We start from the raw sequence: 16523 nt of genomic DNA, 5'->3' as shown, positions 1-16523 counted from the left end.
AATATGATAGTAGTGGTAACGGTGGCAAAAGGTAACGGTAGCAAAGGTAATATTTTTGGTATTTTGTAGTGATGATAACAATAGCAACGAAAAAGTAAATAAGCGAAGAACAATATATGGAAAGCTCGTAGGCATTGGATCGGTGATAGAGAATTATGCCGGATGTGGTTCATCATGTAACAGTCATAACATAGGGTGACACAGAACTAGCTCCAATTCATCAATATAATGTAGGCATGTATTCCGAATATAGTCATACGTGCTTATGGAAAAGAACTTGCATGACATCTTTTGTCCTACCCTCCCGTGGCAGCGGGGTCCTAGCGGAAACTAAGGGATATTAAGGCCTCCTTTTAATAGAGTACCGGTCCAAAGCATTAACACATGGTGAATACATGAACTCCTCAAACTACGATCATCAACGGGAGTGGTCCCAACTATTGTCACTTCGGGGTTGCCGGATCATAACACATAGTAGGTGACTGTAGACTTGCAATATAGGATCAAGAACTCACATATATTTATGAAAACATAATAGGTTCAGATCTGAAATCATGACACTCGGGTTCTAGTGACAAGCATTAAGCATAGCAAAGTCATAGCAACATCAATCTCAGAACATAGTGGATACTGTTGGGGAACGTTGTAGAAAACAAAAATTTTCCTACGGTTTCACCAAGATCCATCTAGGAGTTCATCTAGCAACGAGTGATTGGATTGCATCTACATACCTTTGTAGATCACGCGCGATAGCGTTCAAAGAACGGGGATGAGGAAGGCGTACTCGACGTGATCCAAATCACTGGAGATCCTAGCGCCGAACGGACGGCACCTCCGCGTTCAACACACGTACAGTCAGCGTAACGTCTCCTCCTTCTTGATCCAGCAAGGGGGAAGGAGAGGTTGAGGAGGATGGCTCCAGCAGCAGCACGACGGCGTGGTGGTGATGGAGCTGCAGTACTCCGGCAGGGCTTCGCCAAGCACTATGGAGGAGGAGGAGGTGTTGGAGAGGGAGAGGGAGGCACCAAAGGCAAAGGTAAGAAGTCCTCCATCTCCCCACTATATATAGGAGGGCCAAGGGGGTGCGCCGGCCCTAGGAGATCTAATCTCCTAGGGGGGTGCGGCCAAGGGGAGGAATCCCTCCTCCCCAAGGCACCTAGGGGTGCCTTCCCCCTTTGGGACTCTTCCCTCCTTGAAACCCTAGGCGCATGGGCCTCTTGGGGCTGGTGCCCTTGGCCCATGTAGGCCAAGGCGCACCCCCTACAGCCCATGTGGCCCCCCGGGATAGGTGGCCCCACCCGGTGGACCCCCGGGACCCTTCCGGTGGTCCCGGTACAATACCGTGACCCCGAAACTTGTCCCGATGCCCGAAATAGCACTTCCTATATATAATTCTTTACCTCCGGACCATTCCGGAACTCCTCGTGACGTCCGGGATCTCATACGGGACTCCGAACAACATTCGGGTTACTGCATATACATATCCCTACAACCCTAGCGTCACCGAACCTTAAGTGTGTAGACCCTACGGGTTCGGGAGACATGTAGACATGACCGAGATCGCTCTCCGGTCAATAACCAACAGTGGGATCTGGATACCCATGTTGGTTCCCACATGCTCCTCGATGATCTCATCGGATGAACCACGATGTCGAGGATTCAAGCAACCCCGTATACAATTCCCTTTGTCAATCGGTATGTTACTTGCCCGAGATTCGATCGTCGGTATCCCAATACCTCGTTCAATCTCGTTATCGGCAAGTCACTTTACTCGTACCGTAATGCATGATCCCGTGACCAGACACTTGGTCACTTTGAGCTCATTATGATGATGCATTACCGAGTGGGCCCAGTGATACCTCTCCGTCATACGGAGTGACAAATCCCAGTCTTGATCCGTGTCAACCCAACAGACACTTTCGGAGATACCCGTAGTATACCTTTATAGTCACCCAGTTACGTTGTGACGTTTGGTATACCCAAAGCACTCCTACGGTATCCGGGAGTTACACGATCTCATGGTCTAAGGAAAGGATACTTGACATTGGAAAACTCTAGCAAACGAACTATACGATCTTGTGCTATGTTTAGGATTGGGTCTTGTCCATCACATCATTCTCCTAATGATGTGATCTCGTTATCAATGACATCCAATGTCCATAGTCAGGAAACCATGACTATCTGTTGATCAACGAACTAGTCAACTAGAGGCTTACTAGGGATATGTTGGTGTCTATTATTCACACATGTATTACGATTTCCGGATAACACAATTATAGCATGAATAAAGACAATTATCATGAACAAGGAAATATAATAATAATGCTTTTATTATTGCCTCTAGGGCATATTTCCAACAGATACTAGGGATCAAACCCTAACAAAACTAACTCGATTACATGATAAATCTCATCCAACCCATCACCGTCCAGCAAGCCTGCGATTGGAATTATTCATGCACGGCGGTGAGCATCATGAAATTGGTGATGGAGGATGGTTAATGATGATGACGACGACGGATTCCCCTCTCCGGAGCCCCGAACGGACTCCAGATTAGCCCTCCCGAGAAAGTTTTAGGGCTTGGTAGCGGCTCCGTATCGTAAAACGTGATGAATCCTTCTTCTTTATTTTTTTCTCCCCGAACACGAATATATGGAGTTGGAGTTGAGGTCGGTGGAGCTCCATAGGGCCCACGAGGTAGGGGGCGCGCCCCCACCCTCGTGGCTAGGGTGTGGGCCCCCTGGCCTTGATTCTTTGCCAGTATTTTTTATTATTTCCAAAAAATAATCTCCGTGGAGTTTCAGGTCATTCCGAGAACTTTTGTTTCTGCACATAAATAACACCATGGCAATTATGCTAAAAACAACGTCAGTCCGGGTTAGTTCCATTCAAATCATGCAAGTTAGAATTCAAAACAAGGGCAAAAGTGTTTGGAAAACTAGATACGACGGAGACGTATCAAGAAGTCATCAAGACGTACGTGTGTTGAACGCGGAGGTGCCGTCCGTTCGACACTTGGATCGGGAGTTTGCAGGACGGATCATGATTGGATCGCGAAGATGTTCGACTACATCAAGATCGTTTTCTTAATACTTCCGCTTAGCGGTCTACAATGGTATGTAGATGCAATCTCTCCTTTCATAGATGTTCATCTCCTATAGTGATCTTGGTGAGCGTAGAATTTTTTTATTTCCCATGCAACGTTACCCAACAGTCGCCACATGTTCTCAAAACCCTAGAGTAAGGCCACAAAATCTTTTTTGTGATGACCATAAAATATTATTACAATATGTTCATATAGCCAGACAAGCCATATCATGCTAAGAACATTTTGAAAAAACTTATAAGTTCAATTTTCAAGATATAATCTTGATTTTTTAACGAAATTGTTTTTTCGTGAGAGAGGCGGTGAGGCAAGCGATATACAACCCTAGCCGCCACCTGTTGCCCACCCATCTCGCCGCCACCACTAGCAAAGCACGCATGACACCGACAGCAGCCGGGCGGTCCTGGTCTAGGGCGGCATGTTGTGGAGGTATTTGAGGGCTGTTGTGGATGGCAAAGCATATGAGGGATCGAATGGCAGTCTTCGTCAAGCAGGCTCAATGATGGAACGGCGCGAGCCAGAGGATCCAATGTGTGGATCCTCAATGGTGGCCCGACCTTGCTACGCCATCGGAGAAGAAGGCGTTGGTGCATTTGTCCTGGACGGGTTGAGCTTGACCTCATATCCAGATCCGGTGTGCACTTGCGTGGGCAATTTGTTTTAGGTTTTCTTTAGGGAGTCTTCGTGTTTGGTATGGAATGGCGAGGCGGCGGCGGCGGCGCAGTGTAGGAATAATTTCCTTTCCACCCTATCCCCATTTTGTGGGCGATCTTATCGCCGCCGGAGGACGCGTGGAGTTATGTCTCCGGAGGGTCTTTCGAGATCCGGTCGGTTTTGGTTTCCAATGGACCCGTCTAGATTCGGCCGGTATCTACATGCTCCTATCGGCGTCTACTCCTTCGGAGAGTCACCGGTATCTCCTACAACTTCGTGGCTATTGTTCTACAAGCTCTTGGATTTAAAAAAAGCTTCCTTCACTAAGGTGAAGGCCCAGAAGCGGTGTCGTGTATACTCACGCTGACGCTAGTGGATGCGGGAGAAAGAAGACTTCGCCCCCTGCCCCCCGCAAGATTTTAAATATAATTTTTTGTAAGGGTGTATATGTAAGGATTTGTGATGCATAATAAATGGCCTTAGGCCTTCCCTAAAAAAATGTTAAAATATATATTTTTTGCGAGAAAAAATTAATCTATTCATCATGTCATAGCAATACAAAGAAAACATAAATAATACAAATTAAATTCATGTCCGTAGACCACCCAGCGACGACTGAAGGCGCGCCGCTATCATCACCCCTCTCTCACCGGAGACGGACCAAACTTTTTATAGTATACATTCAGGAAGCCATCGTGCTAAGACCGCACATGACTAGCACACCAGAACATCAACTGTCGCCGATGAAGAGAAATATAGATCGAAATGATCCAACCTGTACACATACGAACAAAGACTGATCCAAGCGGATCCACCAAAGACCAACACCGACTGAATCCTGCGAGATCCGCCAGAGATACACCTCTACACGCCCTATGACGACGCTAGACCCAACACCGAAACCGAAGGAGGGAGGGGGTAGGCAGGGAGAACCTTATTCTATCTCCAGGGAGCCAAGACCGCCTCGTCCTGAGTAGGATACAAACCCCGCAAAACCTTACAAAACCAACAAAAAAACCGAAGCAAAAACCCTCCCATCAGCAAGAGTTGGGGTTCACCGCGCCTCCATGACATAAGGCCATCGAAGATAAGGCGGACCGGCGGGAGACGGAGGAACCTTGAGTTCTTTCTCGAAATGGGAGATGGCGCTGCGTCTCATCCGTGCTTCGGTGCTTGGGACCATACACCCATATTTTTTAATATATTAATGTAATATTATCTTGGTTATGTCGATATCTCAAACAAACCGTCAAGAAAAATGAGGAAAATACCCCGCGTACAGTTACTCCAGCAAAGGCAAAACAGCCAAATTTGATCACGATTTCGTTAACTTGATCACGAGGCGCAGACCGGCGCGCAGAAACGCCGGGAACTCCCCAGGGCGGCGGCTATCCACTCCACTCCACCCCCCAACAGAAATATTCCCCGCATATCCTCCCGGGATCCCGCATCGCCTCGTCCACCGCTCGCGCCCATCCCCCAACGGCCCAGGAAACCAGCCCACCGCACCCCCACGCGCCGCGCCGCGCCATGCCACCGTCCTGCGTCAGCCCACTCGCATCGGATCGCCATTTAAACGCTCACCTCTCCGCTCCGAGCTCTGCAGTTAGGAGCGCACACACACAACACACATCATGGTGGGTACCGTTGCCAAGAACGTGACGACCGAGCCGGAGCAGCTGCTGGAGCGCAGCCGGGCGATCACCGTGCAGGGCGGCGACAAACGGGGCCGCGCCGTCGTCAGGATCGTCGGCAAGTACTTCCCCGGTAAGAGTTAGTTAACCCATAGGCCATAGCGGTCTGGTCTCGGGTCGGATATGTTCGCGCAAAAGGCGACTGACAGGTCTCTGTCTCTGCGTGATGCAGCGCGCGCGCTGGGCGGGCGGGCGGAGGAGGCGCTGAAGGCGCACCTGCGGAGGCGGGTGCTCCCGGAGGTCGGGGAGCGGGAGTTCGTGGTGGTGTACATGCACTCCCTCGTCGACCGCGGCGACAACTTCCCCGGCCTGGGCGCCATCCGCGCGGCGTACGAGTGCATGCCGGCCGCGGCCAAGGAGAAACTGCGCGCCGTCTACTTCGTGCACCCCGGCATCCAGGCCCGGCTCTTCTTCGCAACCTTCGGCCGGTTCCTCTTCAGCTCCGGGTACGTGCGGTGCGGCTGATCAGCCGTGACCCGATTCGGTGTTTGGCACTGGTGCTGTCCGCTGGAAATTAAATCTTGAACCTGCAGGTTGTACGAGAAGCTGAGGTACATGAGCAGGCTCGAATACCTGTGGGCGCACATAGACAAGGGGGAGCTGGAGGTCCCGGAGTTCGCGCGGCGGCACGATGACGAGCTCGAGCGCCGCCCGCTCATGGACTACGGAATCGAGGCCGCCGACCGCTGCTGCATGTTCGACGCCGCGTCCATGGACACACCGGCGTCCCTGCGCTCGTTACGGTGCATCTCCTAGTTAGTAGCGGGCAACGTGTTATCGGCCCCGGTGTCCGGCTGTAGCTTAGCAGGCCTCTTGATGTTTGTTTGTAAAATCTGTACATATTAGTACTGGTATTAGTGAAACTGTGAAAGTAACAAGAAATACAATAAAGAGACCGATAATTCGGAATAATTTGCGGCCCGGCCATTGCGTTCTGCACCTAAAGCACGACATCATGTGTCTAGGGTTGAAACCGTTGAACCACTTGCTAAGGTGAAATTATCGAGAGCGTTAAAAGCTTGGAGCCAGCGGGAAAATGGAAAACATATTATGTTTTAACCAAACGGACCAAGAGAAGGTTTCTCCCCAAATGAAAGAACAGGGGCATTCGAAAATCCATAGCTGATCACAAGCTCATCTGCTCCCGGATGAATAGTAAATTCAAAAGAAAATAGCAAAGAGAAATTCAAAACAATATGAAGTTTTTGAAACGTCGTCCTCCAAGGGAATTGTTCTTTGAAAATGAACTGTACAAGAAACAAGCCAGAAATGTAAAAAGTTGGTATTACCATGGTAAGTTGGTCGCATAACATCTAAATAAGACTTATATTTAGAAACGGAGGAAGTAGTATGCAGGGCACATGCTCTATGACTTATACTGCTGCTGATAACGGTCAAACACAGGTAAGAGAATACGGAAAGATGCTGGATAGGATAGCCCATTGCTAATTGTTCTGTATATAGTCATTTGTTGGAACCTCTAGAAAGACTTATATTCGGGAACAGAAGGAGTAGCAACCGGGGTCAGAACACCATTGTTGGGAAGTGGGAACCAGTAGCGGAGTTGAACTACTACAGGAAAATACGACAAAGTGAGCAAATGTACGTACTGCCTCTGTAAACTAATACAGTACCTTTTAGATCACTAAATCAAGCAGGGGGAGTACAACAAATCACGTGGCACAGGCGTACATGGATATTAACACAGTAAGTTAAATCTGTATGTGTAATACCTCAAAATGAGCAAATTACACATTTGTCAAGTAACAGTAAACACACAGCAATTTCCCTAGCAATGGACATGAGTCTTAATCAATCTGGAGCTTGCCAAGACGAATGCAGTGTGATTACAAAAAGAAAATGTTAATACTGTAATGTAACCTGAAAAGAACTAAAGACCAGAACAACATATTTCAGGTCTAAGCCATACAATATATAGAACCTATTGAACTGCATGCTGGATTCAATGAAGTATTTTCCAGGGGGCATAGTTCCCTCTCAAAACTGTCTCAAAGTATTACATAGATCATATCAATCTTAAAATATCTAATCTGGGAAAGCTGATCTCCGCTGTAACAGATATTGTCTTAAGATAACAATGAAGCAGATAACTATGCTTCCGGCCATTTTGATGCCGGCACTTCATAGGACAAGAGCAGCAACCCTTTCTCTTCAGTCTTTATTCCAAGCAATGTTTTAACTCTCCAGGTGAACAGGACAATCAGAAATATCCATCGGTCTTGCATGTTCCTTACAAAAAGTTACTCGCTTATATTATTACTTGGCATTTGCACTTCTTCCATATTCTCAACTTCAGCCCCAACCTTTGCCTCAGATCCAGCAGTCTCCATGTAGCGGAAATCTGGATAGTTTCTGCTGTTCAACGAGTGCAACCAGAGTGCTACAGCTCCCTCCTTGTGTTCCATTGCAGCAATATGAGGGAAGATGTACTTGATCTTGAACTCTTCAGCCTCCTCAGCATAGGGTTCAATTGAAACTGCCTCATGTGTATCCATCCATTTTGAGTTATATGAGGTAAACATGCATTCATCAAGGTGCAGTCCAACCTCGGGTGCAGTAGGCACATTAAGTCTGATATCCCTGTAAGAAGAATATGACACAAACAATAAATCAGCAAGCAACATAAACTGACTAGATTGTGTTATATGTGTTAGCTGATAAGAAGTTAAGGACTTTACTTGCGGAAGGCAACGTCATAGATTGACTCAGGTGCACAGTTCCTCATCACTGCTACAGCAAGGCCAACCATCTTCCGGATCTGATGAAGCATGAAACTCTGCCCGACAACCTCACATCTGACAAAATCAATCCCATCCAGACTAACAACGCTATTGGCAGTGAAGGAAATGATGTACCTCTTGGCTGCAGGATCCTCAGCCTTAGTTCTTGTGGTGAAGTTGTGGAAATTGCGGGTTCCAACATAATGCTTGAGGATCCTATTGAACTTCTCTTTAACTTCATCAGTGTAAGCAAATGTGTTTTTCAGAAGGGGACTTTCTTCTCCATTCTCCTTCTGAATATTTATAGCTTGCATTCTCTCCTTTTCACTATCTGCAGGCTCAAAATTATTCTCCTTCTCAGCTACAACTGAAGCAACGACATCAACTGAACCTAAGGTTGAATCAGAACAGATGGTCTCACTGGCGCTGGTTGGTACAGCTTCAGAATCGCAAGTACCAAGTGCAGGTTCAATATCAAATTTTCCTGCCCCATTTGATCCCAGTTCAGCATTTTGAGCTTCTGTTCCATTACCAGAGCTCGGTATATCAATCATTACATCACCCCCCAGCCTAGTCTCGCCATCGCAAGTCTCAGTAACAGGGCTTGCTGGAACAGATTTTGCATCCCCTAATTCTCCATGAGAGGCCACAGTTTCCTCTCCAGGCGTATCAAGAACCTTCTCCTCCTCGGAGTCGGGCAACTTCCCCTCCCGGCCCATAATATCTGGCACCTTCCTCCCCCTCTCGGAGCACTCCACGCACTTCGCAAGTTGGTTCTCACTCCCCGCGCTTGCCTTGACAGCCTCGCGGTCTGGGTGTGCGCTGGGGTCGAGCGCCAAGACGGGGAGCAGGTACACATACCTCCGGCGGTCGCAGAACTTCTTAGCGTTGAAGGAGTTGGTGACGCGCACGTAGCCAAAGGCCCGGATCTGTGGCGCGAGTTTCGCATTCAGGCGGTCGATGAATCCCGGCGGGTCGACGTAGAAGCGTCCGGAGACAACTTGCGCGGCGGCGCTCACGCCCTTATCGGTGCGCGCTGCGCGTGCCCACTCGTATCGGGCGGGCGCGGCACGGTCGGCTTCCGGGACGGCGCCCGCCTGGTAGAGCGCCTCCTCGAGATCGCCCTCGATGGTGCGCGCGCCCGGATTCTTCTGCATACCCTGATACCCCGCGCCGCAGTAGGCCAGGATGATGGCCACCTTGCGGCGCTTGTAGCGGCGGCGAGGCTGCCCGGGATCGGCCCCGGCGGCAGACAGCGAGGTGGGCTCCGGCTCGGGGTCGGAGGAGGAGGACATCTTGGGGCGCTTTGGATGGGGCGGGGAGGGCGGCGGCGAGGCGGCGGCCATGGGAGATGCGGGGTTTTACTTTTTAGAAAGATTAGGGTTTGGGTGCGGATCGGCAAAGGGGAGGAGGGGGCACGGAATTGAAAGAAACAGAGCTACAAAGAAACGGGAGGTTATTTTTTCTTCGCAAGGGAGAAATCCAAGAAATGTAAATGATATAAGTACAGTAATTATTTACAATCTTTCAATTTACAAAACAACCGTCTGATTCATCTATTCGATTCTTGCCGGGCAAGCGCCTCCTCTCTAAAAAAATCTATTCAATTCTTTTCTACTGTTATTACTAGCAAAAATGTTCATTTATTAAATAATAAAATAATATACAAAATCAATGATTATGTTGAACACCTCTAACAACACTGAAAACCATCAGTAGTCCTGATAGGGTGATGCGCGAGACTGGAACTACAAAAGGGGATCACACATGAACTGGTTACCCATTTTTGTTGTTTGGACCCTAATCATGAAGGTAAAACTGTTGGAAATATGAGCAATTTACCAAATGATCTTATTAATAGAAATACTAGATAAAGCATGACTAATATAGTAGAGATAAAACAAGTCATGCGTTCTGACAGAGAGAAGGTAAATAGCTTCTGCATATATAAACCGTAGCCTATCATATCTAAAGCAGACAGTATAACAAGTAGCATATATGAAGTAGAACCTATCATGTGTAGGACAAGGACTAGAACAAGGAACTGTGACAGAATCTTTAACAGGAAAGACAAGAATACGTACGGGACAGCAATAGCAGAAGCGCTGGACTTGGGGTTGGTGTCCTCGCCTGCCATGTCGTCGAGGAGGTCGTGGACGTCGGGGAAGAAGTCGTCGTCGGGGAAGTAGTCGTCGGCGACCGGATCATCCGTGATGAAGCAGTCAGTAGTCGCACTGAGCGCTCCAAAAAACCTTATCACCCTTCTCCCGTACATGACTCAAAAGGTGCGGTTTCGGGGGCCTACTGTCCCGACCTGCGGTGCACGCCGCAAGACGGGATGGGGAAGAACGTAGCAGCAACGCAGTGTTCGGAACTTTGTGGCGAGAGGAAGAGGAGCTTCTGTTGTGTCTCTCTGGAGAGGAGCGACCTCTCTTATATAGGCACAGGAGAAGAACGCGAAGAGGCTGCGGCAGGAGGTGAAGCAACGAAGGGAGACGAAGCGAACAGGCAGCGGCCGAAGAGGCGCGCCGTTCGAATTCAGTGTCCACTACAGAAAACGTTTCAACTCCCACGTGACCTTTCGTATACCCGTCGTGCGTGGCAAAAATTTAGATATCGGCTCGGCTCATTCCCGCAACCCGCGGCGCGTCGTGACGAGGCGTGGCGTGGCGTGGCGTGGCGTGGCGTGGCGTGGCGTGGCGTGGCGAGGCGGGCGGCGGAGGAGGAGCGCGCGTGGATATCCCTCTTGTTCTCATGCTCATACAAGTGAGGAAAGAACCTCCCTTATAAGGAGGTCCAACTCCCACTAAACTAGCAATGTGGGATTAAACTTTAGTAGTATCATTTGCCTTGCACAAATGGGCTAAGTGGGCCTCTAGGATTTATTAGGAATTTCTGAAATAGTTATTGGGCTGCCCAAAATAGACTAAATTCCAGCAATCCCCCACCAGATCCCAGAGGCACACAGAAATTTACCTTTGATTCCAAAACACTATTTTATATACCGGTACTGCAGTGGAGACTGTTAAGTTGAACTTCCACCTAGAACTCTATGCTACACTAGTAAGCAACTTGAACAGTGGACTGGGCCTTGAACTGCAACTTTTCTGCGAATCTAGCTTCACATAAAGCCTTGACCGATACGTGGCTACCGTGGATCTTCCTCGCAGGTGGAGCTTATGCGTCATACTCCGTGACCTTTCATGAGTTTACTAGAGAGAATCCTACTCTCATAGATTGCGACGTTTGACAATCAGACTCATATAGGTGTGTTCTTCAAAAGATGTTCTGCAGGATAACATCTCTGCTTAAATAAGCCACTTAGAACACATTAAGATATACATCAACCTGCCATGCAGATTAGGAGAGTATTGCATCTTCATGGAGTGGTATTGTGAATAGTAAGGATACTCTCCTCTCAGTTGACCAACAACTTGTCTTCCACGTCTAATTCACGGGATCTCCGATCACAAAGAATAGGTTACCACTGTGAACAACTCATATTGTGGGTCTCATACCCATCTCCCTCGATGCATTATCTATCACATTACGTGATAGACCCTTGGTAAAAGGATCTGCCAGATTTTTAGACGTTTGAATATAATCCAACACAATAACTCCGGAGTTTTTCATTTTCTTGACAGACTTTAACCTTCTCTGAACGTGTCTTGATGACTTCATGTTATCCTTTGAGCTGCTCACTTTCGTGATCACAGTTTGATTGTCGCAGTTCATAAGGACACCTGGTACAGGTTTCTCAACAACCGGCAAGTCATTCAAAAGCCGGCGAAGCCAATCTGCTTTAACCGTAGCTGTATCTAGTGTTGTGAGTTCTGCTTCCATTGTTGACCTCGTTAAGATGGTCTGCTTGCAAGACTTCTAAGAAACAGCGCCACCTCCATGAGTGAATACATAACCGCTCGTGGCCTTTATCTCATCAGTGTCTGAGATCCAGTTTGAGTCACTATGCCCTTCAAGCACCTTTGGATGCCCGGTGTAGTGAATTCCATAATTTGCATTGCCTTTCAAATAACGCAAAACTCTTTCTAGAGCTTTCCAATGCACATCTCCTGGTTTTGAAACAAACCAACTCAGTTTGCTAATAGCAAAAGAGATGTCAGGTCTTGTAGCACTGGCTAAGTACATAAGCGAGCCAATAATCTGAGAATACTTCAATTGGTCTCCAGCAATTCTTTGATTCTTTCGAAGCAACACACTAGCATCATATGGTGTTGGAGAGGGCTTGCAGTCACTATAGCCAAAGCGACTCAAGATCTTTTCCACATAGTGAGATTGAAGCAATGTAATCCCATCATCATCGTCTCTCAATAACTTGATGTTCAGAATGACATCAGCCACTCCTAAATCCTTCATCTCAAAACAACGAGATAGGAAATCCTTGACCTCCTTAATAACATTCAGATTGGTTCCGAAAATCAGTATGTCATCAACATACAAGCACAGGATAACTCCCTCGCCCCCACCATGGCGATAGTACACACATTTGTCAGCTTCGTTCACAACAAAGCCTGCAGCTGTTAAAGTTTTTTCAAACTTTTCTCATGCCACTGTTTGGGTGCTTGCTTAAGTCCGTACAAAGACTTCAGCAACTTGCACACTTTCCCTTCCTGACCATCTAGTACAAACCCATCTGGTTGTTCCATATAAATTTCCTCGTCCAACTCTCCATTTAGGAAAGCAGTCTTAACATCCATTTGATGAACGAGAAGACCATGCGAGGCAACTAGTGAAAGTAGAACTCGAATAGTGGTCAGTCGAGCCACAAGTGAGTAAGTATCAAAGAAGTCTTCACCTTCCTTTTGGGTATAACCCTTAGCCACGAGCCGAGCCTTGTACTTTTCAATAGTACCATCAGGCCTAAACTTCTTCTTGAATACCCATTTGCATCCTATAGGTTTGCACTCATAAGGACGATCAGTTATCTCCCAAGTTTCATTCGCCAAGATGGAATCCATCTCGCTACAAACCGCTTCCTTCCAGTAGTCAGCATCTTCAGATGCATAGGCCTCTGAAGTAGAACTGGGAGTGTCATCTATGAGGTACACAAGAAAATCATCACCAAAGGACTTTGCAGTCCTCTGTCTCTTGCTCCTAATAGGAACTTCATTGTTCTCCTCCACAGGACTTTCAAAGTGTTCCATCGAAATTGTAGGTTCGGTAATTGTAACTGGTTCCTGATTCGATGAACTAGGCATCTCCTGATTAGATGAGGTAGCCATATCCTTCATGGGAAAGATATCTTCAAAGAAAGTCGCATCATTCGACTCCGTGATCGTACCGACATGCATGTCAGGTACCTCAGATTTTACAACCAAGAATCTATAGCCAATGCTATGAAAAGCATATCCCAGAAAAACACAATCCACAGTCTTTGGTCCAAGCTTCCGCTTCTTTAAAATTGGAGCATTGACTTTCGCCAAACAACCCCATGTTCGCAGATAAGAGATTTTTAACCTTTTCTTCTCCCATTCCTGGAATGGAGTTATCTCTTTGTTCTTTGTGGGGATTCGGTTCAGGACATGACATGCTGTCAATATCGCCTCCCCCCACCATGCCTTGGAGAGACTCGATGTGTCTAACATGGCGTTAACCAAATCAGTTAGAGTACGGTTGTTTCTTTCGGCCACCCCATTTGACTGAGGTGAGTAGGGAGGCATCCTCTCATGGATTATACCATGTTCCGCACAAAAAGCATCAAACTCATTGGAAAAATACTCTCCACCACGGTCGGACCTAAGCCTCTTGATTTTCTGATCAAGTTGGTTTTCCACTTCAGCTTTATAGATCTTGAAAAAGTTCAAAGCCTCATCCTTAGATTTCAGAAGATACACACGGCAGTATCTAGTGGAGTCATCAACTAACGTCATGAAATATTTCTTTCCACCTTTTGTCAACACACCATTCATTTCACATAGATCTGTATGTATGAGCTCTAGTGGTGCAAGATTTCTTATTTCCGCAGTCGTGTGAGACTTACGAGGTTGCTTAGCTTGCACACACACTTGACACTTAGATCCCTTGACGGTGGTGAAACTAGGGATTAAGTTCAACTTCGCTAGTCGCGACATGCAACCAAAGTTAACATGACAAAGACGTGAATGCCACACATTGGATTCACTATTGTTGCAAATATGATTAACAACTTTATTGCAAACATCTGATAAGGATAAACGAAACAAGCCTCCTGAATCATAGCCTTTACCAACAAAGGTTCCATACTTGGATATTACAAATTTATTCGACTCAAAGACAAGCTTGTAGCCATCTCTACACATAAGAGATCCGCTAACAAGATTTTTATTGACGGAGGGGACATAATGCACGTTCTTCAGCCGCACGATCTTCCCCGAAGTAAACTTCAGATCGACCGTGCCAACACCACGAACAGAAGCACTTGAACCGTTGCCCATCAGCACGGTTGAAGTCCCTGTGGTCTGATAAGACGAAAACATGGAAATATCACCGCATACATGCACATTAGCACCCGTGTCAATCAACCAGTCAGGAGAATGACATACTGAAAGAATAGTGGGAAATATACCATACCCAGCATCCTTCATGTCAGTGTCTCCAATGACAACATTAGCGGTCTTGCCGCCTTTCCCAGGATGACGCTTGTCATAGCGATTAGGGCAACTAGGAGCCCAATGATCAGGATCCCCACACACATGACAAGCACCTTTCTTCTTGCCATTCTTCTTCTTGAAGTTTGTGTGTTGCACAGCCTTGTTCTTCCCATCAAACTTTGCTTTTCCATCAAACTTGCCCTTGTTCTTGAACTTGTGGGGCTGGAAGTTCTGCTTCTGTACCACATTGGCACTAGATCCTCCCTCAACACCTCGAGCACGTGTGTCCTTTGCTCTCGCCTTTTCTCCCACATCAAGAGTGCCAATGAGATCCGGGACGGAAAACTTCTGCCTCTTATGCTTCAGCAAGGTAGCAAAGTTCCTCCATGAAGGGGGAAGCTTAGTGATGATACCTCCGGCAACAAACTTGTCCGGTAGCATACAACTGAAGTGCTCAAGTTCTCTAGCAAATGACTGTATCTCATGAGCTTGCTCAACCACGGAGCGCTCTTCAGTCATCCTGTAATCATAGAATTGCTCCATGATGTATAGCTCAGTGCCAGCATCCGAGACCCCAAACTTGGCCTCCAGTGCATCCCACATATATTTTCCATTACCAATTGACGCATAAGCATCAACTATGTTCTCACCAAGAACACTCAAGAGAGCAGCCTTAAACAGAGTATCCATTTTCTGAAAAGCTTGTGCCTGTTGAGCATCAAGCTCTCCTTCAGGTTTGTCGAGAGTGGCGTCATAGCAACTCATGGTTTGAAACCACAAGACTGCTCTCACGCGCCACCTCTTATAGTGGATACCCTCAAACATAGGAGGTCTCATGGAAGCAGCAAAACCACTTGGGGTAAATTGCTTATAATAAGGTTTTTGGATTGTTGGAAATATGAGCAATTTACCAAATGATTTTATTAACAGAAATACTAGATAAAGCATGACTAATATAGTAGAGATAAAACAAGTCATGCGTTCTGACAGAGAGAAGGTAAATAGCTTCTGCATAAATAAACCGTAGCCTATCATATCTAAAGCAGACAGTATAGCAAGTAGCATATATGAAGTAGAACCTATCATGTGTAGGACAAGGACTAGAACAAGGAACTATGGCAGAACCTTTAACAGGAAAGACAAGAACACATACGGGACAACAGTAGCAGAAGCGCTGGACTTGGGGTCGGTGTCCTCGCCTGCCATGTCGTCGAGGAGGTCATGGACGTCGGGGAAGAAGTCGTCCTCGGGGAAGTAGTCGTCGGCGACTGGATCGTCCGTGATGAAGCAGCCAGTAGTCGCGCTGGGTGCTCCCCAAAAACCTTATCACCCTTCTCCCGTACAGGACTCAAAAGGTGCGGTTTCGGAGGCCTACTGTCCCGACCTGCGGTGCACACCGCAAGACAGGATGGGGAAGAACGTAGCAACAGCGCAGTGGTCGGAACTTTGTGGTGAGAGGAAGAGGAGTCTCTCTGGAGAGGAGCGACCTCTCTTATATAGGCACAGGAGAAGGACGCGAAGAGGCTGCGGCAGGAGGTGAAGCAATGAAGGGAGACGAAGCGAACAGGCAGCGGCCGAAGAGGCGCGCCGTTCGAATTCAGTGTCCACTACAGAAAACGTTTCAACTCCCACGTGACCTTTCGTATACCCGTCGTGCGTGGCAAAAATTTAGATATCGGCTCGGGTCATTCCCGCAACCCGCGGTGCGTCGTGACGAGGCGTGGCGTGGCGAGGCGGGCGG

General features: G+C 47.5%; 2 protein-coding genes across 2 annotated transcripts; one reads left to right on the top strand and one right to left on the bottom strand.

The window, feature by feature from the left end:
• The first annotated feature begins 5189 nt into the window (after positions 1–5189).
• LOC125512293 (SEC14 cytosolic factor family protein / phosphoglyceride transfer family protein) lies at positions 5190–6366 on the top strand. Its single transcript, XM_048677389.2, has 3 exons — positions 5190–5527; positions 5627–5900; positions 5988–6366. The coding sequence occupies exons 1-3, from the start codon at positions 5395–5397 to the stop codon at positions 6208–6210; spliced, it is 630 nt and encodes a 209-aa protein (XP_048533346.1). The 5' UTR covers positions 5190–5394; the 3' UTR covers positions 6211–6366.
• Positions 6367–7147: 781 nt separating this feature from the next.
• LOC125514050 (uncharacterized) lies at positions 7148–9615 on the bottom strand. Its single transcript, XM_048679296.2, has 2 exons — positions 8154–9615; positions 7148–8055 (listed from the first exon to the last, which is right to left on the bottom strand). The coding sequence occupies exons 1-2, from the start codon at positions 9539–9541 to the stop codon at positions 7716–7718; spliced, it is 1728 nt and encodes a 575-aa protein (XP_048535253.2). The 5' UTR covers positions 9542–9615; the 3' UTR covers positions 7148–7715.
• Between the last annotated feature and the right edge of the window lie 6908 nt (positions 9616–16523).

Source organism: Triticum urartu, chromosome 6A, assembly GCF_056163025.1.
Source record: "Triticum urartu cultivar PI428250 chromosome 6A, HENAU_Tu73, whole genome shotgun sequence".
NCBI classification, from domain to species: domain Eukaryota; kingdom Viridiplantae; phylum Streptophyta; class Magnoliopsida; order Poales; family Poaceae; genus Triticum; species Triticum urartu.
Note: the sequence above shows the minus strand (reverse complement) of the source record. Positions and strands in the feature narration are given on the sequence as shown.